The sequence below is a fragment of the Jaculus jaculus genome, chromosome 18 (assembly GCF_020740685.1).
Source record: "Jaculus jaculus isolate mJacJac1 chromosome 18, mJacJac1.mat.Y.cur, whole genome shotgun sequence".
Lineage (NCBI taxonomy): Eukaryota > Metazoa > Chordata > Mammalia > Rodentia > Dipodidae > Jaculus > Jaculus jaculus.
Window position 1 is genome coordinate 11,850,420 of NC_059119.1, and position 26,081 is coordinate 11,876,500.

At 50.2% G+C, this 26,081-nt stretch overlaps 1 protein-coding gene across 2 annotated transcripts in view; it reads right to left on the bottom strand.

Annotated features, from left to right (window-relative positions):
• The window catches only part of Lrrc20 (leucine rich repeat containing 20), a 97,597-nt gene that overhangs the window by 71,187 nt on the left and 329 nt on the right, over positions 1-26,081 (bottom strand). The window contains exons 1-2 of one of the 2 annotated variants that reach the window (XM_004657804.2): positions 20,786-21,056; positions 20,537-20,691 (exon numbers count right to left, since the gene is read on the bottom strand). In XM_004657804.2, coding sequence (XP_004657861.1) covers positions 20,537-20,618 — 82 coding nt within the window. In that variant the 5' untranslated portion in view covers positions 20,619-20,691; positions 20,786-21,056. Of the gene's footprint in view, positions 1-20,536; positions 20,692-20,785; positions 21,057-26,081 lie in introns of those variants that run through there. The other variant, XM_045137696.1, reaches the window with a different exon arrangement.

Below are 26,081 nucleotides of genomic sequence, written 5' to 3' on the forward strand. Positions count from 1 at the left end.
GGCACGGAAATCTGTTCTTCTTTTTCAGAAGGTAGTGAGACCGGAGGAGGTAAACCACCCCTCGCACTTCAGCCAAGCCACAGCTGAATCCACAGAGGAATTGGGAGTGCTCCTTCCATGCTGAACCTGACAATCAGCACCAGGGTGAAGGAGACACACCCTGAGGACACTCAACACCTACCAAACCAGGGATCCAGAGGCTCCTAAGAGCTCATCACTGAAGTAGACTTCGACCTCACCCACCACGGCTCAGGGAATTTCATGGAAGGGGGGAGGAAAAATTACAAGCTCTCAGGAGCCACAGGTTGAGACTTCATGCCCAGAGGCCTTCCCTCCCCCCCCCCCAAAAATAACTGACGACTGCTCTCATAATGCATAAGCCACAACCCCATGGGGAATACCTGTAACCCCACTGAGGAGCGTCCCCAATAGAATGGGAGCAGGGATGAGGGGAAAGAGGGTACCAACACATGATGTGTCCATACGAAACATCTTGTTGATAATGATAACAGTAATAATAAACATAAAAAAAATTCAAGGTCACCCTCATCCACCTAAAGTTTGAAGCCAGACTGGGATCCATGAAACCCTGTCTTGGGAAACATAAATAAACAACAAACCAACCGGGGATTCAAAGTAGCTTCTTCCCAAGGCTGAGTGATGATCAAGTCACACAGCTGTGGGGGTGAAACGAGAGGTGTGCCCCACTCAACCTGGTCCCTGGGGGGCACTTCCCGCATGCGCATTCTCATCGCGCTTCACAGGTCCTCATGCGAGTTGGTCACTCTTTAGACCCTGACGCTGTGACAGCTAGGCCTTCCATTGTCCAGACTGGTGACAGTGACTCCATGACCCTGGGAAATCTGCAGCCAACCCGTGTCTGTCCTTCTGCCCGGCTCCCTCTACACCTCGGTGTGGCCCTGTCCTCCCTGGCAGGGGCCCTCTCCATTGGCAGGCTGCCAGGCCCTTGCCCACGCACAATCCCTTCAGTAGAAAGCCCATGCCCCTCACTTGGGTCCCATGCCTGCCACCCTGCGCCCCACCTGCCCCTTCAGGCGGCCCCTCTCCCGAGAAAAGGGGGCAAAAGCGGGGCCTGGCTCCGGAAGTCACTGCTTCATCGGGGCTCAGTGGAGGGACCATTGCTGTCACTGGTTTCTCTAGAGACCACTCGGGGAGGGAACAGCCCTCACGCCGCAGCCATCTCCGTGGCAGCATGAAGACGAGGAGGAAGATGGAGGGGAAGAGAGTAGTAAGGGATATAGCTTTTTTTTTTTTTTCCTCCTCATATACAGGGATTTGACTGGGAACAAGTCCTCTGATTGGATGGCATCATAGGGAGCAGAGCCCCAGACAACAGGTCAGCTGGGTTAAGCCCCCAGTGCCCCTCCACTCTTTCTTTTTTTTCAATTTTTTGTTTATTTATATTTATTTTATTGAGAGCAACAGAGAGAGAGAGGGAAAAAGGCAGAGAGAGAGAAAGAGGCAGAAGAGAGAGAATGGGTGTGCCAGGACCTCCAGCCACTACAAATGAACTCTAGACACGTGCGCCCCCTTGTGCATCTGGCTAACGTGGGTTGTGGGGAATCAAGCCTCGAACCGGGGTCCTTAGGTTTCCCAGTCAAGCGCTTAACTGCTAAGCCATCTCTCCAGTCTATCCATTCTTCCTTTTAAAAAATATTTTCTTTATTTATTGCAAGCGGGGGAGGGGGAATGAATGAATGAATAAGAATAAGAAAGCCAGGGCCTCCTGCCACTGCAGCTGAGCTCCAGACACGTGCACCACTTTGTGCACCCGGCTTTCTGTGGGTGGTGGAGATTTGAACCCAGGCCATCAGGCTTTGTAAGAAAGCACCTTTAACCACTGAGCCATCTCTCCATCTCTGCACCTCCACTCTTAACCTTCTTCCCGCTGAAGTTTGAGGTCCACAGGGGTACTGGAATGGGGAGGGGGTGGGGTTCATGACAACTGTTTCTTGCAAAACTCCAGAGGACCTAGGAAAGCCCAAGAGAGAGACCTAGGCCCAAGGCACAGGTTTTCAAGGACCGCTGTCCTCATTGCTGTGAAGTGAACAAGACCCAGGACCCCAGCTGACCACCCTCTGTCCCAACAATTCCAGAGCTGGCCAGCCTGACCCCACAGGACTGTAAGTGCCACAGATGTGGTGCCAGGGAGGAAGGGCCCCGGAGACAGAGGGCAGGGTGGAGGAAGGGTGGCTTCTCATTATTTACCATTCCATGCCTCGGAGTTTGTGCCCTGAATCTAAACAGATTTCCTATCGCTTCCTTTTGTCTGTCTGCGTGGATGTCTATAGCAGCTGTAGTCATAATTGCCAAAACTTACAAACAAGCAAAATACTCTTCACTAGTAGAATGGAGAAATAAAACATGGTGTGCTCAGATTGTTTGAGTTTCGAGAGGGAGAATGGCTGCGCCAGGGCCTCTAGCCACTGCAAACGAACTCCAGACACGTGCGCCCCCTTGTGCATCTGGCTAACGTGGGTCCTGAGGAATTGAGCCTCGAATTGTGGTTCTTAGGCTTCACAGGCAAGCGCTTAACTGCCAAGCCATCCCTGCAGTCCTGTTTCCTTTCTTTTTAAAGGGAAGCGTTTTGTTTTGTGTGCTTGTTGAGATAAGGTCTCACTACATAGCTTAGACTGTTCTGGAACTCACAACCCTTCTGCCTTCACCTCCCAAGTGCTGGGATTTCGGCATGACCATGTTTGGCACCTGTTGTTGCTTTTTTTTTTTTTTTTTTTAAGACAGGGCCTCATGTATCCCAGGCTGGCCTCAAACTCACCATGTAGGCTGAGAATGATCTCGATCTTCTGATCCTCCTGCCTCCACCTCCCTAGTACTGGGATTACAAGTGTGTGGCACCATGTTTGTTTTCCTAGGAAAGCACTAGACCAGCTCAGCTACGATCCAGTCGACCTGTCACCTTTTTTTTTTTTTTTTCCATTTGTTGCTTTTTTAAAAATATATTTTATTTATTTACGAGAGAGAGAAAGAGAGAGAATTGGCACAGCAGGGCCTCCAGCCATTGCTGTCAAGCTCCAGATGTGTGCGCCACTTTGTGCGGCACTTGCGCACTTGCGTCGCCTTGTGCGTCTGACTTTTTACGCAGCCTTCCGTCGTAAGTATCTTTCCAGATGCAAAGGCCAGGGCTGGTCCATGAAGGACCCCCCCCCCCCCAGCTTCCAGGGCTATCTCCCATCAGAGGTAGCTCCCTTTCCTGTCACGGTCCTCCTCTACCCAAGGCTGAAGGATTTAGACAGGCTCCTGCCAAGCCTCATGCGAACTTGGGTCCAAAGAGGCGATACTATACCAACAATGACAAGTGAGGTTTGCTAGAAGCCCCTTCCAGCCCCCTCCTGCCTCCCTGTGCTTGGGCACAGCACTTTGGGTACAAAGTTCTGGTCACTGGCCACTCTTGATGCCAATTCAGAAGCACTCAAGAGCCTCCCAGGCCATGGGGACAGCTGATACTAATCACAGGCCACTAAAAAGAGATCTGCCCCAGGCCTGGGCCCAATATTGTAGCCTGGAAGGCTACGGTGCCAAACCAATCTGCTGTCAGTGAGACAGGCCTACTTCCTGGAGTCTATTGATTTTTCTTCCAAAGCTAGCCATTTTCTCCTGAGTAGTACTTTCACACCTCTCCAGGGCCTGACCCACACTCCTGTCTGTGTGTTGGCAAGGCACACAAGCTTCTGACCCCCGTGAGGATTGATGGACAGTTGCTACAGCCACAGCCAGCACTCACAGCCCACCCGCCCGGGCCGCAGTGGCTAGAGGCGATGCATGTCGAGAGCAGCCAGCTTCCCACCACCAGCGTGACCGAGGAGGGGCTGAGCCGGAGACGTGAAGTGACCGCCGCGGTCACCCAGCAAGGTCTGGGCTGAGCTGAGGCTGGCATCCAAGAGTGAGGGCTCCTGATGCCTCCAGGCTGATACGGACGGAAGGGGCCACAGATGCCCGGAGATCTCCCACTTATCAGCTCTCCGTCTCCCAGGGCCACCACCAACCAGCCAGTGCCCAGGCTGGCCTAAGTGCTGTTTGCCCTACCGGATACACGCCACTTAGAAAGGATGCTCACGGCCTCCTGCCAGGAGTCTCTCTAGAGAAACACACACACAGGACCTAGAGATGCACGCGGGAGGGGTCGTGACAGCACCCCTGGGCAGCCCTGGACGCCCACAACCGCGGTGTGGATAAACACCCTGGGGTACAGGACTGTTACACTACAGACTCTGGCCCCGAGGAGGGGTTCACACGACCCCAGCGCTGAGCAGGAAGGAAACAGTGCGAAAGATGTATGCGTTCTTAACCCATGCACGGAAAGACAAAACTAAATAAGCTGGGCTCTGCCGCTTGGGGCACACACATTGATGGGGAAGCTAGACATAAGTGAAACCCAGGGAGGAGGTAGTCACAACAGTTACCACAGTGACTCTCCCTCTCCCTCTCCCTCCCTCCCTCCCTCCCTCCCTCCCTCCCTCCCTTCCTCCTTCTCTCTCTCTCTCTCTCTCTCCCTCTCTCTCTCTCTGGGGCTGGGAGGGGCTTCTGGGGATCCTGATAATGGTTTATGTGGAAATACGGATCATTGGTATAAATATCTGCTTTATAAATATCTGAACCAGGCTGGAGTGATGGCTTAGTGGCTAAGATACATGCCTGCAAAGCCAAAGAACACAGGTTCGATTCCCCAGGACCCACATAAAGCCAGATGTACAGGGTGCCACACTGCAGCTGGAATTTGTTTGCAATGCCAATAGGCCCTGCGGCACCCATTCTCTCTCTGCCTCTCTCTCAAATAAATAAATTGAATTAAATAGTAAAAAAACGGAACCCCTTGTGTACTGTTTTTCTTAATTAAAAAAATATTTTTAGGGCTGGAGAGATGGCTTAGCAGTTAAGGCATTTGCTTATGAAACCAAAGGACTCAGTTTCGATTCCCTAGGACCCACGTAAGCCAGATGCACAAGGTGGTGCATACATTTGGAATTTGTTCACAGAGGCTGAAGGCCCTGGCACGCCCATTCTCTCTACCTCTCTCTCTCTCTTTGTAATGAATAAAATAATTTTTTAAAATTAAACATTTTAGCCAGGTGTGGTGGCACACGCCTTTAATTCCAGTACTTGGGAGACAGAGGTAGGAGGATCACCATGAGTTCGAGGCCACCCTGACACTACATAGTGAATTCCAGGTAAGCCTGAACTAGAGTGAGACCCTACCTTGAAAAACAAAAAAAAAGAAAAAAATTTAAAAAAATTATTATTTATCTGAGAGGGAGAGAGAATTGGTGCACCAGAGCCTCCAGCCACAGCAAATAAACTCCAGATGCATGCACCCCCTTGTGCTTACATGAGTCCTGGGGAATCAAACCTGGGTCCTTTGCCTTTGCAGGCAGGTGCCTTAACCACTAAGCCAGCTCTCCAGCCCTCTTGTATACTGTTTTATGCACTTTCCCACATGCATATACATTTTACACCTTCTTTTTCTTTTTTAAAAAAATTATTTATTTATTTGTAAGCAGAGAGAGAGAGAAAGAATGGGTCTGTCAGGGCCTCTAGCCACTGCAAACAAACTCCAGGCACGTGTGCTGCTTTGTGCATTTGGCTCTATGTGGGGAACTGAACGTGGGTTGTTAGGCCTTGCAGGCAAGCGCCCTAACAGTTGAGCCATCTCTCCAGCTCCTTCTTTTTCTTTTAAACAGAAATGGTTTGGCGTGGCCCAGTTAGAATGGGAAGTCTGGGAGCTTCACATAATGCCATGAGGGGGCTGAGGAGTGTGGCTCGGGTGTTAAGAGACGTCTCAGCAAAACCCAGGGTGCTGGGTCAGGAACTGCGGGTTGAGAAGCTCCAAGGAAGGCCAGGGGGAGAGAGAGCGAGCTCTGCCCTTCGGCTTCCACCTGCACCCTCGCCATGCTGGGCACACAGCAGGTGCTCAATATATTTTTTTTCTGTTGGAAAAGAAGCCAGTGGCTGTTTCTGTTTCCGTGAGCACAGAGTAAGTGCTCCGGAGTACTCGTGTTCAGGAAAGGAGTTACCAGATCGGGTCCATGCAGGGTTCGGATGGGTTGTAAACACAGGAAGTGAGCTGGCTGGGGAGAGGACCTGGGACTCACATGCAGCCTCTCTTTGGCACCTAGTACCAGAACAGCCGGTGGTAGGGTGCCCTCTGCTGGTAGCCACGGGAGAAAAGCACCCAGCCAAGCGCAGGTGAGGAGCCCACAATTCCTTCTGCCACTAGCCTTGGACCACCTACCAATCTCAAGACTCCCAGACTGGCCGTTCAGTCCCGCCTCAAAAGTGGGACACACCTGTATTCATATCCTTTCTCTGTTTAAAAATATTTTGGGGCTGCTGGGATGGCTTAGCAGCTAAGGCATTTGTCTGCAAGGCCAAAGGACTCAGCTTTGATTCCCCAGGACCCACAATAACAAGATGCACAAGGGGGCACATGTGTCTGGAGTTCCGCAGTGACTGGAGGCCCTGGCCCACCCATTCCCCCGCTCTCTCACATAAATAAATAAATTTTAAAAAACTGAAAGAAACTATGCTCCTAAAATGAAAAGGTAGCGAGGAGGAGGGGGAGGGGGAAGAGGAGAAGGAGGAGAGTATTTTTGATTTGTGAGGAAAGAAAGAAACAAAGAAAGAGAAGTGCTCCAGGACCTGTTGGCTCTGCAAATGAACTCCAGATGTATGCGCCCCTTTGTGCATCTAGCTTTATGTGGGCACTGGGGAACCAAACCCAGGCAGGTAGGCTTTGGGAGCAAGCACCTTTAACCACTGAGCCATCCTCCTGGCCCTTCACAATCATTCTGTTTTCACCACTCACACACATCCAGAAGCCTGCCTAGACACTGTCCCTCCCCAGCCCTAGAAATCCAAGACAGAGGGGAACCACACGTGGCTCATGTTCAAACGCACCCCGCCAGGCCCCGGCGCTGAGATCTTCTTCCGAAGCTCAGCGGTGGGGTTCATGAACTTGTAGTTTGCCAGTTCCCAGATAACACGTACAGAGGCGACGTGCCTTTGGAGTTCACAAAGATACATACAACACGAAAAGTGCCACACAGAAATTTTTTTTTTTTGAAAAATAGGGTAAGTTGGACTTTATCAAAATTAAAAGCATCTGCCCCGCACTGTGGAGGAGGCGGCGGCAGGAATAGTGCTCTCACTGCTGGCCCAGAAGCTTCTCTACGGAGATGGCGACAGATAGAGGAAACTCAAAGCGCTCCGAAGTGCTGAAAATGAGAGGCAAGTGAGAACTCAGCACTCAATGTGACGTATCTATGTCACCCTCTAAGGCTCAGAGAACATCCCAGAAGAAGGGACAGAAAGAACTGAGAGCCGCAGGGTGAAGAGGAGTCCTTTGAGCACTGTCGTCCAGACATGAACTGACCGGTGCCCTCCTGACCTCGCACTGGACGTTGATACCTCCGCGAGACGCGCACAACATTGAGTCCATCGACATTTCAAAAATATATTAGTTACCCGGGCGTGGTGGCGCATGCCTTTCATCCCAGCACCCGGGAGGCAGATGTAGGAGGACTGCCACGAGTTCGAGGCCACCCTGAGACTACAGAGTGACTTCCAGGTCAGCCTGAAGTAGAGTGAGACCCTACCTCGAAAAACAAAACAAAAAACAAACAAAAAAATATATATATTAGTTAGTTAGTTCTTTGCAAGCAGAGAGAGAGAAAGAGACAGACAGAAAGAATGGGCACACCAGGGCTTCCAGCCACTGCAAAAGAACCCCAGAATCAGACGCCTCTTTGTACATCTGGCCTTATGGGAGCACTGGGGAATCGAACCCGGGTCATTAGGCTTTGTAGGTGAACACCTTAACTGCTGAGCCATCTCTCCAGAAACCCCCTATCAACATTTTGGCATGCAGGATAAAGGACAACAAAGACAATGAGACTTCCAATGAGAATGAGAAGAGGAGGGACTTGGTGGAGCAGGAGACAGAGTTGAGTAAGTGGAGGGAAATATGATCAAGTTACAGTACGTACACTCGGGTATTAACGTTCTCAATTAAAAGATCCGTGAAGGTGGCGGAAAGAATGTAAGAAGCAAAGGAAGGGTAGGACTCCTTACAACGTGCTCTTCCAGACACAAGATGGCCTAGATATCCATGACCTCACGGTGCCCGACACTACCTACACAAGACCATCTAATAGGAGAAAAAGATCATAACATCAAAATAGAAGAGAGACTGACTGAGAGGGGGCGGGGATATGATGGAGAGTGGAGTTTCAAAGGGGAAAATGGAGGGAGGGAGGGCATTACCATGTGATATTGTTTATAATCATGGAAGTTGTTAATAAAAAAAATTGAAAAGGAGAAAAAGAGATCGGTGAAAATATCGGTCCCTCAAATGACACCATTAGGATGTGGGGGAGGTGACACAGTCAGTAAAGAGCTTCCTATGCCAGCATGAGGACCTGAGTTTGGGTGTCCGGCACTCACCTGAAAACCACACATGGTGGCATGTGCCTGTCATCCCAGGTCTGGGGAGGAGACAGGAGGATGCTCAAGGCTTGCTGGCTACCTAATGAAGTCAGTGAGCTCCAGGTTCAGTGAGATACCCTGACAAAAAATAAGGTGAAAAGCTAGAGAGATGGCTTAGTGGTTAAGGTGTTTGCCTGTGAAGCCAAAGGACACAGGTTCGATTCCCCAGTACCCATGTAAGCCAGATGCACGAGGGGGCGCATGCGTCTGGAGTTCATTTGCAATGGCTAGAGGTCCTGGTGCACCCATTCTCTGTCTATCTCTCTCTCTCCCCCTGCCTGTAAATAACTAAAATAATTTTGGGGGGGAAACCAACTGCCCTATAATTGGACTGGAAGCCCGCTCCATGGGAAGGGAATACATCCCTGATACTGAAAACTTAAAACAGGGGTAGTCATGAGCCCTAGGGGTGTAACATCTGCTATTGTCTGGCCAAATGTATATACTATGCTTATCAAACTGCCCAGTAAGCACTTCTGTTCATGTTCACACCCTTATATTAATGCTACTCTCACTTTTGGTTGAGAATCTTCTCTTTTCAGATGGCAGTGACCTTGGGACGACTCAGAAGGTATCATGGTGATAGAAAGAAATGACCGCAGTGCTCAGTGCTGCAATAGCTGTATCACACCTTCCAAGGCTCAGGGTCTAATGTGGAAGAGGTGGCGGAAAGAATGGAAGAGCCAAAGGAAGGGCAGGACTCCTTACAACATGCTCCCTCCAGACACAAAATGGCCTGGATATCCACAACCTCATAGTGCCTGATACTACCTGCATAAGACCATCATAAGAGGAGGAAAAGATCAAGACATCAAAAGTAAAAGACAGACTGATTGAGATGGGGAGGGGGTATGATGGAGAGTGGAGTTTCAAAGGGTAAGTGGGGGGGGGAGAGAGGGTATCACCATGGGGTATTTCTTGTAATCATGGAAGTTGTTAATTAAAAATTTTAAACAAAAAAGGTGGGGCTGGAAGATGACTCAGGGGTTAAAGTGCTTGCCTGAAAAATCTAATCCCCAATACTCATGTAAACCATATGCACAAGGTGACACATGCGTCTGGAGTTCATCTGCAGTGGTTAGAGGTCCTGGCACGCCCATTCTGTCTTTGTCTCTCTCTCTCTCTCAATGGTTAGAGGCCCTGGCACGCCCATTCTCTTTGTCTCGGTCTCTCTCTCTCTCTCTCTCTGCCTGTCTGTCACTGCTAACAAAAAATAAATTAGAAAAATAAGGTGGAGGCCAGGCATAGCGGCGCAAACCTTTAATCCCAACACTTGGGAAGCAGAGGTAGGAGGATCACCATGAGTTCAAGGCCACCGAGAATACATAGTGAATTCCAAGTCAGGCTGGGCTACAGCGAGACCCTACCTCAAACCCCCCACCCAACAAAAAGCTGATACAGAACTTACATACAGAATATGTAAAGGACCTGGGTTGGGGCTAGAGAGATGACTTAGCAGTTAAAGTGCTTGCCTGAGAAGCCTAAGGACCCAGGTTTGATTCCCCTGATCCCACGTAAGCCAGACGCACATGGTGGTGCATGCATCTAGAGTTCATTTACAGTGGCTGAAGGCCCTAGTGCCCATTCTATCTCTCTCTATTTATCTACCTCTCTCTCTCTCTCTCAAATAAATAAAATACATTAATAAAAGAAAAAAAGTCGGACGTGGTGGCACACGCCTTTAATCCCAGCACTCGGGAGGCAGAGGTAGGAGGATCGCCATGAGTTCAAGGCCACCCTGAGACTACATAGTGAATTCCAGGTCAGCCTGGGCTAGAGAGTGACCCTACCTCAAAAAAAAAGGAAGAAAGAAAGAAAAAGAAAAGAGAAAGGAAAGGGAACCCTGGCTGGCAGGCTTTGTAAGCAAGCACTTTTAACTGCTCAAGCCATCCCACAGCCCCTTCCTGTTCAAAAGGTGATGAGAATGGGATACGCAGAGGTTGGAATAGGGATTTCATTAGAAGTGATGTCCGGCCACAAAGCACACAAGTAGCTTTCCCATAGCAGTTGTCAGCAAGGAACTGCAGACAAAGCCGCAGTGAGACCTGCTTCACCCAAGAAGCCCACGTTCCACTCGAAACCGTGCTGAGTGTCTGGAGAGGCTGTGAAGGAACTGGACCTTCGGGCATTAGAGGCGATTTTTCTCCCGCCATCAAATGAACACTTACCCTGCGCAACCTAGCAACCTGCTCCGAGAATTGAAACTCTGCCCCCACAAAGACCTGTGTGCCGGAGTTTATGGGCGAACTGGAAATTATTTAAGTGTCCCCCAACAGATGAACAGACCATGGTGCGGCCTAATGATGTAGTCCTCCTCAGCAAAGAAAGGAGCAGGCTACTGATGCCAGAAACCCAGGCTCACTCTCAAGCAGGTGAGAGGGTGAGGGAAAGAAGCTGGATGCAGCTGGGCAATGATCATGCATGTCTAGCATCTCAGCTGTATGGCAGGCTGAGGCAAGAGGGTTGCAGGTTCAGTGCCAGCCTGGACAACTTAGTGAAATACCATCTTAAAGTAAAATAAATTATGGCTGGAGAGATGGCTCAGTGGTTAAGGTGCTTGCCTGCAAAGCCTAATGACCTGGGTTGGATTCCCTAGCACCCACGTAAAGCCAGATACACAGAATGGCACTTACATCTGGAGTTCTTTTGCAGTGGCTAGAGGCCCTGACATGCCCCTTCTCTGTCTCTCTTCTTCTATCTTTTTCTGCTTGCACAAAAATAACAAATATTTTTTTAAATTTTTTATTTATTTATTTGAGAGCGACAGACACAGAGAGAAAGACAGATAGAGGGAGAGAGAGAGAATGGGCGCGCCAGGGCTTCCAGCCTCTGTAAACGAACTCCAGACACGTGTGCCCCCTTGTGCATCTGGCTAACGTGGGACCTGGAGAACCGAGCCTCGAACCGGGGTCCTTAGGCTTCACAGGCAAGCGCTTTACCGCTAAGCCATCTCTCCAGCCCACAAATATTTTTAAGTATGGGATTTCCCTTAAAAAATAAAATAAAGGAATGGAGAGTTGCTCAGTGGTTAAGGCACTTGCCTGCAAAGCCTAATGACCCAGGTTCAATTCCCCAATATCCATTTAAGCCAGAGGCACAAGGTAGCAAAAGCATCTGGAGTTCATTTGCAGCGGTTAGAGGCCCTGGTGCACCCATACTCACTCACCCTACCTGTCGGTAACTCTCTGCTTGCAAATAAATAAAATACAATAATTTTTTAAAAGCATGGTGTGGTGGCACACATCTTTAATTCCAGCACTAGGAGGTAGAGGTAGGAAGATTGCTATCTGTTCGAGGCCAGCCTGAGACTACATAGTGAGTTCCAGGTCAGCCTGAGCCATAGTGAAACCCTACCTCAAAAAGGGGAGTGGGGGGGCTGGGGATGGCTTAGAGGTTAAGGCATTTGCCTGCAAAGCCTAAGAACCCCAATTTGATTCCCCAGGACCCACGTAAACCAGATGCACAGGGGGGTGCACACGTCTGGAGTTCATTTGCAGCAGCTGGAGGTCCTAGTGCGCCCATTCTCTCTTTTTCTCTATCTGCCTCTTCCCCCGCTTCAAATAAGTAAATAATAAAATATATTTTTTAAAAAGGGGGGGAAATGGGCAGGAAATGTGGCTCTGGTAGAGCACTTGGCTAGAACGGGCATGGCCCTGGGCCCCGGCACAAGGAAGCAGATTGTCCACCATGACCCCATGTGCACGCTGCTCCAGCAAACGCAAAGCCGGGGGTCAGGGATGGATTGATGGCTTCCAGAGACCTGGAGCAGGGGAAGGGTGGCTGACCTCTGAGCAGATGACAGCCCCTGAGCACGGTGTGGCAACGGTTATGTGACTATACTTGTTTGTCGAGACTCAGAAAGACAGATGTGGTGATGTACGCCTGTAACTCCACCACTTGAGAGGAAGAGGCAGGAGGATCAGCAGTTCAAGATGAGCCTGGTTCACGTGAGACACTGTCTCAATAAAAACCCAACCCGACAATAACAAAAACCTCATAGACTATGACTGAGCAAACTGTCTTTGAGTGCATAATCTTTTCATAACTAAATTATAAAATATGCATGCATGTATAATTATCCATATTCATTAATAATATTCATTTAAGTTTTGTAATATATTTGACTATTTTTATAGATTCTACATTTTTATGTTTATTTAATTGCTATATAGGCTTTCTGAATTTATTATACACACATATGTACATATATATGTGTTCATATAGTAAATGGTGTTATTATAGCTTTTTTACATATTACCAAGAACTCAGTCATGATAAGAGAGTTTCATTTGGAACAATTAATGAAGTAATTGTCATACTTGTTTAGTATCACAATCTTAAAAGCAATAGAGCAAAGTTGAGACAATCCTACCCTCTCTTTTATAGTATAAATCTTTTATAGGACTATTAATTATTGAGGAATTAGATGTGGATGTATTTTGTCTTTCATTTGTATACATACTTATTAAAAATAATAGGATTTAACATGCTCCTAGAAATCTTTCAGACTGTTTTATATTTGTATTAAAATATACTCATTATGATTCATTTTCTTCTTAGAAAATTGTTGTTTTTTCTAAAGAACGAGTGTTAAAATAATGGCACTTTATTCTTAAACTTCTATTAAATAAAGTACATTTTACAAAGAGTGTAAAAAAAAAAACCTCATAGAATCACACACTGTAGGGTTGGGGAGACGGCTCAGTGAGGGAGGTGCTTTGCCACACAAGCCTGAGCGCCTGCGTTCAGCTCCCCAGCACCTACGTCAAAGCCAGGTGTGGTGATGCACACCTGTCGTGGGAGGCCGAGACAGGTGGTCACTCAGGACTTGATGGCTAGCTAGCCCAATTGTCAAGCTCTGAGTTCAGTGAGAGCTCCTGTGTCAAAGGTGGAAGGGCTGGGGAGATGGCTCAGGGGATAAAGTGCTCGTCACTCAAGTCTGAGTACCTAAGCAGAGAACCCCAGACCACAGGGAAACCCAGACGCTGTGGCGGGCTTCTGTAATCCTAGTATGCTCACATCGAGATAGAAGGCAGGCCGGGTGTGGTGTCACACGCCTTTGATCCCAGCACTCGGGAGGCAGAGGTAGGAGGATCACTTTGAGTTCAAAGCCATCCTGAGGCTACATAGTGAATTCCAGGTCAGCCTGGGCTAAGGTAAAACCCTACCTCGAAAATCAAATAAAAATAAGAATAAGGGCTAGAGAGATGGCTTAGTGCTTAAGCGCTTGCCTGCGAAGCCTAAGGACCCTGGTTCGAGGCTCGATTCCCCAGGACCCACGTTAGCCAGATGAACAAGGGGGCGCACACGTCTGGAGTTCGTTTGCAGGGGCTGGAGGCCCTGGCACGCCCATTCTCTCTCTCTCTTCCTCTTTCTCTCTGTTTGTTGCTCTCAAATAAATAAATCAAAATAACCAAAAAAAAAATTTTTTTTAATTTTTTTTTTAATAATTTTTATTTATTTATTTATTTGAGAGCGTCAGACACAGAGAGAAAGACAGATAGAGGGAGAGAAAGAGAATGGGCGCGCCAGGGCTTCCAGCCTCTGCAAACGAACTCCAGACGTGTGCGCCCCCTTGTGCATCTGGCTAACGTGGGACCTGGGGAACTGAGCCTCGAACCGGGGTCCTTAGGCTTCACAGGCAAGCGCTTAACCGCTAAGCCATCTCTCCAGCCCACCAAAAAAAAATTTTTTAATGAATAAAATATAAAAATAAGGTAGAGAGTGATTTACGAAGATACCTGATGCTCTAACCTCCACGTGAATGTGCCCTCAGGTGCATGCATGCACATCCACACACATGTGCACACACCATACACACACACATGCAGAAGCAACAGAAAAGGAGTTATAACTCCCTTTGTATTATGTATAATACAAAAGGAGTTTATTTGTATACATTATTTATTTGTATAAATGATAGATAAAACAGCTGTCTCTTGGTAACCATGGGAGACTGGAATGTCCCAACCCTCCTATGAAATGACATTAGCATTTATTTTGACAATAGCAGTTATTTTCTTTCTCTTTCTTTTTTCCTTCCCCCCTTCCTTCCTTCCTTCCTTCCTTCCTTCCTTCCTTCCTTCCTTCCTTCCTTCCTTCCTCCCTCCCTCCCTCCCTCCCTCCCTCCCTCCCTCTCTCCCTCCCTTCCTTCCTTCCTTCCTTTCTTTCTTTAGTTTTTTGAGGTAGGGTCTCACTCTACCCAAGGCTGACCTGGAATTCACTCTGTATTCTCAGGGTGGCCTTGAACTCATGGCAACCCTCCTACCTCTGCCTCCCGAGTGCTGGGATTAAAGGCGTGCTCCACCACACTCGGCGCAGTTACTTTCTTGATGGAGGACAAAACATCTGACCAGAAACTTGCTATACAACAGAGGCAGGAGAATTAGGAGTTCAAGTCCTGCCTCTGTTATACAGCAAGTTTAAGGTCAGCCTAGGCTACATGAGACCCTGTCCTTGTCTCAAAAAGCACCAAACAACAATAAGAACTTAGAAAGAAGAACCAAATAGAAGTTTTGGAAAATAAAAATATGGAATGAGCAGGGCAAGGTGGAGCACGCCTTTAATCCCAGCACTCCGGAGGCAGAGATAGGAGGATTGCCATGAGTTCAAGGCTACCCTGAGACTACACAGTGAATTCCAGGTCAGCCTGGGCGAGAGTGAGACCCTACCTTGAAAAACCAAAATAAATAAATAAATAAATAACAAAAAAGTAAAAGACAACATAAAGCACAGCCTGGTTCTGGAAGGGAGGCTGAGCTCCGTGTCCGTGGAAGAGCCTAGAAGACAATGCAGGGAGGGGTGAGGGGCTGTGAGGTCAGCTTCAGCAAGCAGGGAGCCTTCCGAGGGTCAGATGGAGAAGAGCCCACTTCAGGGGACATAGGAGCCTGGAGCTGGGGTCCAGGGCTGGGATCGGCAGTTCGGGTTAAAAGCACAGGGGAAATGAGCTCGCTGCTGGCTGCGGCTCTGGCTGGGGGGGCACGGAGAGGCGCTGACCAGGGACACCCACCCGGGTAAGTAAGGTGAGAGCAGCGTAACCGAGCTCCACCGGGCAGCAAGACACCTGCAGCTGGCAGCAACCAGCCAGGCAGGCTGGGCATGGGAAGGAGCCGAGGGGGCCGAGGAAGCCCACCTCCCCCAGGGCCCGGGCTGAGAGCGAGCTGTCCCCATGCGTGTTTCATTTCCATCTTCTGAGTGGCGGGTGGTCTTTCCCCTACAATCGGTTTGTGTAGGGTTTTTTGTTTGTTTGTTTTGTTTTCCGAGTTAGCGTCTCACTTTAGCCCAGGCTGCCCTGGAATTCACTATGTAGTCTCAAGGTGGCCTCGAACTCATGGCAGTTCTCCTACCTCTGTCTCCCAAGCGCTGGGGTTAAAGGTGTGCACCATCACACCCAGCTTGTCTAAGAGTTTTAATAGTAATATGCTCAGCAGATAGCATGTAAAATACGCATAACACTTTTTTGTTTTCTTCTGTTCTGTGTTCGTTTTTTCAGACGGGATCTCATTCTGTAGCCCAGGTTGACTACCAGCTCACAGAAACTGTCCTGCCTCAGCCTGCCTAGTGCTAGGATTACAGGCACGTGCAATGTCTGACCATGCAATACTATTTTCTTTTTAATTATTTTTAATTTTTATTTATTTAAGAGAGAAAGTCAGAGAGTCAGAGAGAGAGAATAGGCGTGCTAGGGCCTCCAGCCACTGCAAAGGAACGACGCGTGCACACCCTTACCACTAAGCCATCCCCCCAGCCCTATTTTCTGATTTTCATTTACATCTTGTTTAATTTCTTTCCATTTTCTACATAGATTTGCCCCTTTTTGTTTGTTTTGGGATAAAGCAGGGGCTTGAATAGCAGAGGGTGATCTTAAACGGTCTAGGAAGTCAAGGATGACCTTGAAGTCCGGCTGCTTGTAGGTGTGAGCCACCAAACCTGGAATACATACGTGTGTGTGTGTGTGTGTGTGTGTGTGTGTACACATATACATATGGTTAAACATATATATGTCTGGGATGGAGAGATGGTTAGTGGTTAAGGTGTTTGCCTGCAAAGCCAAAGGACCTAGGTTCGATTCCCCAGGACCTATGTAAGACAGATGCACAAGGTGGCACATGTGTCTGGAGTTAGTTTGCAGTAGCTGGAGACCCTGGTGCACCCATTCTCTCTCTCTCTCTCTCCTTCTTTCTCCCTGTGTCTGACTCTGTCTCTCTCAAATAAATAAATAAAAAGGTTTAAAAAAAAAAAACGTATGTTTAACCCGATCAGTATCTTACTGTTTTAATGTTTGAATTTTAGAAAGATTTTATTATCGATATTAGAGTTCGTGCTTAAGAGAAGGAAGAAGGGCAGAGCTCCTGCCCTAGAGGAGGCAGTGGGGGGGGGGGTTTACACAAAATCAAAAAGCCCACCTAGAGACCCAGATTGGGGTCTCTTGTTGCTAAGGAGAAGGAAAGAATAGAGAGCTCCTGCCCAAGAAGAGGCAGAATGGGGCTCCTAGAAATGGGGAAGCTCCAGAACCTTACTGTTTAGACACTCAGGACCTTGTCCTTTCTGACATGCCATCCTTATGGTCAATAAGATGCTATACTGAGCTCCTTCACCTAGCTTATAAGACCCAGTTGGATTCCCACCTCCTCCAGAAAGCCTTCCCAGACTACTTCGCAGCGGATGTCATCTCCATCATTACGATACTTAATCGTATATGTTGAATGGCTTAGCCTGGACATTCTCTCTTCTGGAAAGGGCTAACGTCCCGAATTTATATCCCTAGGAGCTCACAGGCCTCTGCACACATCAGGAGCTCAATACGTGAGTAGAGCCCAGGTCCCTCAGACTGCTTGGGCCTGGTCAGCTCACTTTTCAAGGGCAGGAATTTGGGAACCCCCAGTGACCCAAGGCTCATATGTGGCATCTTTTCTGGGTAGTTATGGAGGTTCAAAAGCCTCGATGATCTGACCCTAATTTCAAAGGCCCAATCCCCACCAAGAAAATGCCTCAAACTTCAGGCCAGTCCTTGTGCCTAAAGGCTCTCCCAAGTTGAGTTTGAGTTTTGCTGCCAGCGCCAGCTGCTGCCCCATTCCACGTGGCTGGGGCTCGGACCCCAGGCACGACGGGGGCCTGGCACGCTGGCCAAAGGCCAGGCTTTGGTTCCTCGGTAATATGAACCCCAGCTGTGGCAGAAACAGTGGCAGCACATCCAACCTTAGCTCCCGCATTCATTCAGGTATGCTCCGCCCCCTCGCCAGTGGGACACACGTATTTGCAACCTCTGGTCCCCAGAAGCCCAGACTCCCCAACATGGCTTTTGGGCAGTGCCCCTCACCACCATGTTCTGCATACTGCGGGACAATTCCACGGCTCTGAGGGGCGGGGGAGGCCTTTCCCCAGTCAACCGCATCAGGACCCCTGTCCAGGATGTCTGCTCTTCACAGGACCCGCCACCCCTGGGAAGTTCTGAGAGTTCAGCTCTACCTCTCTGACTGCCCCTTCGTCTGGACCACATGCCCCTCTGGATGAGATGGGCTGCCTGGGTCCCTCAACCCTGTGACACCTTATGGAGACGTGCCCATCTGTACTGAACCCTCCACAGAGGCAACGGGCAGTGGTCCCTGCTGAGGGCAGGTTAGCTGACACCCATGGAGGTGTGTCTGTGCCACTGAGGACTTAGGTGCCACCTCCAGCTGTGGGGCTGAGAGAAAACAAAATACCAGCTGACATTTACTGAGCTCCCTACAAGCCAAGCAGGCGTCAGGAGTAATCGCTCCTAATCACCCTGCGCAGGACACAGTCGCCATCGTCACTTCCCAGGCTCAGACAGGGTAGGCAATCTGTCAGGTGGCAGACAAGGGGTGGCAGAGCGGGATCCCCATCTAGGCCCCAGTGGCCCAAAGCCTGGCTGTGGACCATTCTGTTAGAGGGGGACAGCCTTGAACACTGGGGTAAGCATAGCCACAGTACAAGAATGCAGAACTCAGGCTGGAGAGATGGCTTACCGGTTAAGGCATTTGCCTGTGAAGCCTAAGGACCCCAGTTCAATTCCCCAGAACCCACATAAGCCAGATGTACAAGGGGACGCATGCTTCTGGAGTTCATTCATAGTGGCTAAAGGCCCTGATGTGCCCATTCTCTTTTTCTCTCTATCTGCATCTTCCTCTCTCTCTCAAATAAATAATTAAAAAAAGAAAAAAAAAAAGAATCCAGAACTCAGCTGAGGGGGCCCCTAGCCAACTGCTCTCCAGTTCAGGGCTCACCCAGGGACTCCTCTCCTAAACCAGCACCAACATTCCTGTCCACCGCCTGGTCAAGGTGATGTCTGTCACCCTTGGGCTTAGAAACAGTCCCCAACATTGCACAAGATGTGAGGGAACAGGGGATAAAGGTCGACAGGGTCCCCACCCTCTAGAGATGCTGCATGTGTGCTACAGAGAAGGGAGCAGCAAGGGCGGATGGAGTGAGGCTGAGGGCTTCCTGGAAGAGGCAGTGACCAAACCCATCCTGAAGGCTGACTGTCCCTCCACTCCCTGGGCCACCACCCTGTGACTCGGGAGCCTGCGTTCCGGACACACCAGATGGAAGCTCACATAAATACTCGACCTTTCCAGTCTGGGTGTCTGCTAAGGCAGTAACTGCCACCACCATGTGTCACAGACACACGTGCACCCACACACGCACACACACACACTCATCATTCACGCACAATTTTGCACATACGGGTACTTGCTCTGTCTCCCCTGCCGTCCCTGTCATAAGTGTCTGCAGAACGCAGAGGAGACGATCTGCCTAAATGCTTGGAGTCTTGGGATAAATGAAAGCCAGAATATTACCATTAATTCAAAGCAAAAGTGCATGACATATTTCAAGTAAACCGAGGGCTTTCCAGCTGGGCAAACCCAGGGAAACCTACTTAGTCTTCCCACCTCCCTCTCTTCCTCAGACAGCCTAGCCATGCCTGGCAGATACTACTTGCCACAGGGAGGCTGAGACAACGCAACAAGATGGCAGTCCCGGGCGGGGGAGACGGTCCAGTCAGCCAAGCGCTTAACAGTCATGAGGACCCGAGTGTGGATCCCGAGCACCCATGGAAACGCTGGCCGTGGCGGTGTGTGGCTGGAATCCCAGCACTTGGGAGGCACAGACAGAGGATCCCTGTGGGAATCGGGCTAGCTAGTCTGCCAGAATCAATGAGTTCCGGGTTCAGTGAGAGAGCATTTTAAAACCAAGGTAAGCTGGACGTGGTGGCGCATACCTTTAATTCCAGTATTCAGGAGGCAGAGGTAGGAGGATCGCCGTGAGTTCAAGGCCACCCTGAGACTACATAGTGAATTCCAGGTCAGCCTGGGCTAGAAAGAGACCCTACCTTGGAAACAAAAAAAAAAAGGTAGAACCAGGTGTAGTGGTGTACATCTTCAATCCCAGCACTGGGGAGGCAGAGGTAGGAGGATCGCTATGAGTTCGAGGCCACCCTCAGACTACATAATAAATTCCAGGGTGGCCCAGATTAGAGCAAGATCCCTCCTCAAAAAACAAAAAACAAAAAAAAAGTTGGAAAGAATTAAAAGGAAGACAACAGACACCTACCTCTGGCCTCCATATGCACACATACACACGCCTGTACGTGCACATATGTAAACAGACGTACACACATATGCACATCACACACGTACAAACACAGAGATGACAGTCCTGAGGCAGCCATCACATGCCCATGCGGACGGTGTCGACTCAGCTGGGACCAGCTTCATGTCTTTAGCAGGTTCAAGGACATGCGCACACACTCAGGAGTCCCTGACGCCCACGCAGACACCGGGCTGAAGCGCTCGTAGTTTTGCGAACCTCCCTGACCAGGACCCAGCATGGGAGCAACGTCTAACCCGGCGACCCACTGCACACCTGCAGTCAACACTCGCTGCGACATGTGTCTGCATGGCCAGGCCACACACTAATGCCTTCTCCACCTGTCTCCGTTACCTCGGAGCCACAAGCCCACCCCGGGGTGGCCGAACAGCCGAACTTCACTCACCCAGGGTGTCCGAGCCGCTCTCCACTGTCTCGTTGACCTTCCTGGCAACTCTGGCCACGGCCTCACCCATCTTCTTCAGCATGCAGACGCGGGGGGAGGGGGGCCCGCTCCCAGCTTCCCGGTGGCTGGTCTGCTACTCACAAAGGGGCCTGTGCCTGGAGAAGACACGGGGCCATGAAGTGCCTACCTGCAAGCCGGTGCTCCTGCCTGGGCTCTGGGAAGCTACAGCGGGGTCCCTAGGCCACTTACCTGTTGTGGTGAGACCCTGCCAAGGCCACATCCAGCCTGGCCTGTGCAGGAGCTGATCTGATCTACCACGCGGAGGGTGAGGGTGGCTGGACCCCACCACTTTTCTGGGAGGATCAACAAGTATGGCCTCACCAAACACTCGGGCTGGTACCAGTGGCCAGGCAGGTATGAGGACTCAGGTGTGCACTGGCCTGTGACTCAACAGGCAGGGTGTGAAGCTGGGGGAGGAGGAGGGGCCCAGCTGACTGCAGGGAGAAGACACCTGTTCCTTCTATCCTGTGGGCTCTGGCAAGGGCCCATCCACCCAACCATGCCGGCTCCCCTGCCCACCCTGCGCGGTAGAAAGTGGGGGAGACGGGGCAAACGGGAGCTGAGAGTTTGCAGGTAGGTGGGCTCTGGGAATTCTCCGTCCTTGTTGCCAGTGTGAGCCTGCCTCAGTATCTTAGCTTGCTGCTCAGTTTATCTGCAAGCAAAGGGGCGGTGCTTGAAGTGAGAAGAGAAATTGGATCACTAAGGGAGAAGCTTAAAGAAGGGAGAGAAAGACAAAGCGATAAGATATTAAAGACACAGACGTAATAAAATTATAGCATTGAAGCCGGGCGTGGTGGCGCACACCTTTAATCCTAGCACTTGGGAGGCAGAGGTAGGAGGATCGCCGTGAGCTCAAGGCCACCCCGAGACTGCATAGTGAATTCCAGGTCAGCCTGGACTAAAGTGAAACCCCACTTCAAAAAAAAAAAAAATTATAGCATTAAAGGTGGGCGTGGTGGCACACACCTTTAATCCCAGCACTCGGGAAGCAGAGGTGGGAAGATTGCCGTGAGTTCGAGGCCACCCTGAGACTACACAGTGGAGTCACCATAGTGGGATATAGTGAGACCCTACCTCAAAACAAAAAAAAAAAAAAAAGGCTAATTCCCTGTTTATTTCAGAGAAGGAAAGGAATGCAGGAAGAACAGGGACAAGCTCAGTGAGTGAGTGGCCACAGTCACATCAGGCCAGCTGCATGCCCACTGTTACATCCTTAGACAATCTAACCACACAGCACTCAACTCGAAGGGATGGCCAGTGGCCCCACTTCTCCCCGTTCCCCATTCCCACCCCAATCCCAGGCTCAGAGAAGATGAAACAACCACAGGATGCACGTATTCCTCAAGGGCCAGAGATGGAGGAACGTGTGTTCACAGCTGCCAGTCAATGCCCATGACCTCAAGTGGCCACGCCGGGCAGGCAAGGCCAAGCCCACCTTCATGCTGGGAGGACAGCTGTGCCCAGCTTGGGTGTCCACCAAGAGCTGACGCGCAGGGTCCGAGACACATGGCTGGGTGGGAAAGTCCAAATGCCCAACTCTACCACTGAGGAGCTGGGAAGCCTGGGAGAGGGTCTCAACCATGCTGAGCCAGTTTCGCCAGCTGAGGGGGAAGGGCATCCAGCACAGCTACCATGTTGTTCAAAGAACGTGGACTGGCCTCGCGTTAAACCCTGCACCTACAAAACCAACGGCGGAACGACACGGGCAGGCATGACACTGGCACCGAGTCCCGGGCTACGACCCACGTGACTCTGAATAACTGCCTGGTGCTCATCCTTTAGGAATGAGAAGAATTCCCATCTCTCCACCCACAGACAGTCTCCCTGGATTGCTCCAATCCTCAGGGTTCTCTGTTCCCTCTGAGCTTCTTAGCTCAGACGTAAGATTCCGGAAAACAGGTCACTTGAGTTGCTTATAAGCTATGAAGGAACACACACACACACACACACACACACACACACACACACACACACCTCCCCAACTAACCTATGAACATATCTACCTGCGTGTCTCCCCTGCACTCTGCACCTCATAGTAAACACACATGCCTAGTTAGTATACTCAATGATATGGTCAACATGCATGATTTGGGTTTCAAATCTGTGTGCCTGTCAGGGGTCTAGAGAGAGAGCTCAGCGGTTAAGCATTTGCCTGTGAAGCCTAAGGACCCTGATTCAAGGCTCAATTCCCCAGGACCCACGTAAGCCAGATGCACAAGGTGGCGCATGCATATGGAGTTTGTTTGCAGTGGTTGGAAGCCTTGGCGCGCCTATTCTGTCTATATCTGCCTCTTTCTCTTTTTGTCTGTCGCTCTCAAATAAATAAAAATAAATGAAAAAATAAAAAAAAACTAAAATAAAAATGACTTAAAAATAATAATAAATGACTTTATTAAAAAAATCTGTGTGCCTGTCAAGTGACAGTCTAAACTGAACAGGTTCAGGGTCTGAAGAGAAAGAGGGCTGGAGGGATAGCTTAGCGGTTAAGGTGTTTGCCTGCAAAGCCAAAGGACCCAGGTTCAATTCCCCAGGACCCACATTAGCCAGATACACGAGGGGGCACACATGTCTGGAGTTTGTTTGCAGTGACTGGATGCCCTGGTGCCCATTCTCTCCCCACGCCCACACACCTCTTTTTCTGTCAAATAAATAAATAAAAATGAAATTTAAAAAGAGAGAGAAAGAAAGAGAGAGAGCGCGCGCCAGGGTTGGTAGCAGCACATGCCTTTAATCCCAGCACTCAGGGGACAAGGGTAGAAGGATTACCCAGCCGGAGACTACATAGTGAATTCCAGGTCAGCCTGGACTAGAGTGAGACCCTCCCTCGAAAAACCAAAATAAATAAGTAAATAAATTTTAAAAAGAAGTGAAGAGCACAAACCAGGAATGACACTGAGGGTGTACTTTTGACTGCACACTCGCTTCCACACGCAAACACCACACAATCACACACACACAGCCTCAGAGGGTCAAAAGTTCAAATTCCTACAGGATGGGTAATGGGCATACAGGCCAGTGAATGACAGAGAGGAACACGAAGGACTTTGGCAAACCGGACCCAACACCTTCACCAAGCTGCCACCAGCCCAGCCCCCTAAGCCTGAGTCACTGGAACGGAAGTAACTTGTTTTCACCCCTTTACGCATGGGGAAACTGAGGGGCCGATCAGGTAGATGGAGCAGAAAGCCCAGGACTCTTCTCACCATACCCAAGTCTCTCCCATTTGCAGTATATCTCATCCATGATCAATGCTGAACATCTGTTATGTGTTTACACAGCACAAGAATGGGAAGAGGGCAGAGATGGAAGGTCTTAGCTCAGACGTAAGATTCCGGTGCAGAAGGCTGGATCCCAGGCACCTAAGTGCAGAGTACCTGGCCATGAACCTGCAGCTGTGGAGGCGGGCCATGCCGAGGCTCGCGGCTTAGCTTGTCGAACTGAACTGATGAGCTCTAGCTGGGGACCAAGGATGAGGAGATGGAGCAGCAGTTAAGGGTGTTTGCTTGCAAAACCTGACAGCCTGGCTAGTATCTATGTAAAGCCAGATGCACACAGTAGTGAATGGGTACAGAGTTCCTTGGCAGTAACAAGAGGCCCTGGCCTGCCTTTATACATTCTCTATCTCTCCGCTTGCAAATAAATAATGAAAATATAAAAATAAAGGGGATGAAGAGATGGTTCAGCAGTTAAAGGCTTGCAAAGCCTAAGGGCCTAGAGGAGGAAGTAATTTTCAGGGAGTGCACTGCAAACCCTGAGACCCTTGGACAGAAGGCTTAAGCCCCTCTCCACACACCCACCTTCCCTTTTCCCAGAGCACGCACCAGGACTGTGGGAAACGTATGAATCCACCACGTCAGGGAACAGTCCGTAATGGCCCCACAGCAGAGCCAAGGGGCAGAGGCAGGACAAGGCTGAACAAGCTTCGCAGAGAGGCCGAATGAGCCTGGTGTCACACAGCTATCAAGCCAAGTCCGAGTGCCGTGACAGCCCGCGGCCCGACCCAGGAGAGAAGAAACAGACAGCATGCCAGCAACAGGTGCCCACGGAGAGATGTGTGAGACAAGGAAACCCGCTGCCAGTCAGAGCTGGAGGCCTTCCTAGAAAGCTGTCCTCTGTGAGGAGCAACTAGTCCAAGCAGAGTTCTGGAAAGTTCTGAGTGTTGTGGAGCAAGCCTAGGTGTAACATGGAAACACCACCTTCCTTAGTGGACCTGTTGTGACAACTAACTGATACATCACTCTTTGGGTTTGTTTTGTTTTTTTTTTTTAATTTTTACTTGTATTTTGAGGTAGGATCTCACTCTAGCCCAGGCTGACCTGGCACTCACTCTGTAGTCCCAGGCTGGTCTCAAACACACAGCAATCCTACCTCTGCCTTCCAAGTGCTGGAGTTAAAAGCGTGTGTCACCATGCCGGGCTGACGCGTCACTTTTGACAAAGGACTTTACAGGCTAATAAACACTTCCCACATTAAGACATAACTAATAAATAGATGAGCAATCGGGGACAGACAGGAAGTTTGAACAGAACAAAATGAATGGAGGGAGGGCTGTCCCGCTTTGTGGGCGCTAGTAAGTGCCCCATGACTGTTCTGTCAGATCAGCTCTTAGTTTCAATTAAAAGCTGGGGGCACAGGGACTTAAACAAGCGAGCTGGACTCTGGTCGGCTCTTAACTTCAAGGATTCTACCTTTCCGCAGCCCGGGATCTCTGCACAGGAGCCACTGTGACACCCGGGCCTCGCCAGCTGCTCCTATATTTAGTTACTGCTGCAGTCAAGCGGCAACTCTAGAGCCTGGCAGCCGCTGCGCGGGGCAACCAGAGCCTCTGGAGCCATATGCAAGCTGCCCCAAGGCTGGCTCCAGCCAGGCCTGGCCAGCCATGACAAAGCTAGGCGCTGGTGTGGGTAGCTGAGGGGCGCTGGGCATGGTTGGACCCTAGTGCCTGTCTCCCAAGTTTCACCGGAGGCCAGAACAGAGCTGATCCACTTTCCCACCCAGGGGATCAATGAATGCCTCTGGGGGAGAGCAGGGCACATCGGAGGCTGGTTTCTGGGCGGTGGGGTTTGGAGAGCCCCGGGTGACCAGGCCACCATGCCCTGGGCGGTAGACTCCAGGGACCCACCTCTCTCCTGTGGCTGCTTGTCGCCTGCCTGCCCGGTCACTGGGAACTGGGGGGAATCAAACAGGCAGAGGAGGAGGGTGACCATGGGGAGGGGGTGGCTCTGGTGCAACACATGCTGCCCCAGGGACCCACTGGCACGCTGCGGGTCACGTCTCCAGCTCCCCAGAACGGGTACAAACCATCACACCCCGAAAAGTGTCGCTCGGGGAAAGGAATACACACAACAGCAGCCTGTCCCCCAGCAAGGGCGTCTCCCATGGGAAACGGAAATCTCTCTCCCCCCCCCCAGCCACCCCCCACCCCAAGCCATCGCGGCCCAGCCTCGGCGTGCAAGCGAGTGCGCCGGCGCCTCCAACCCCACGC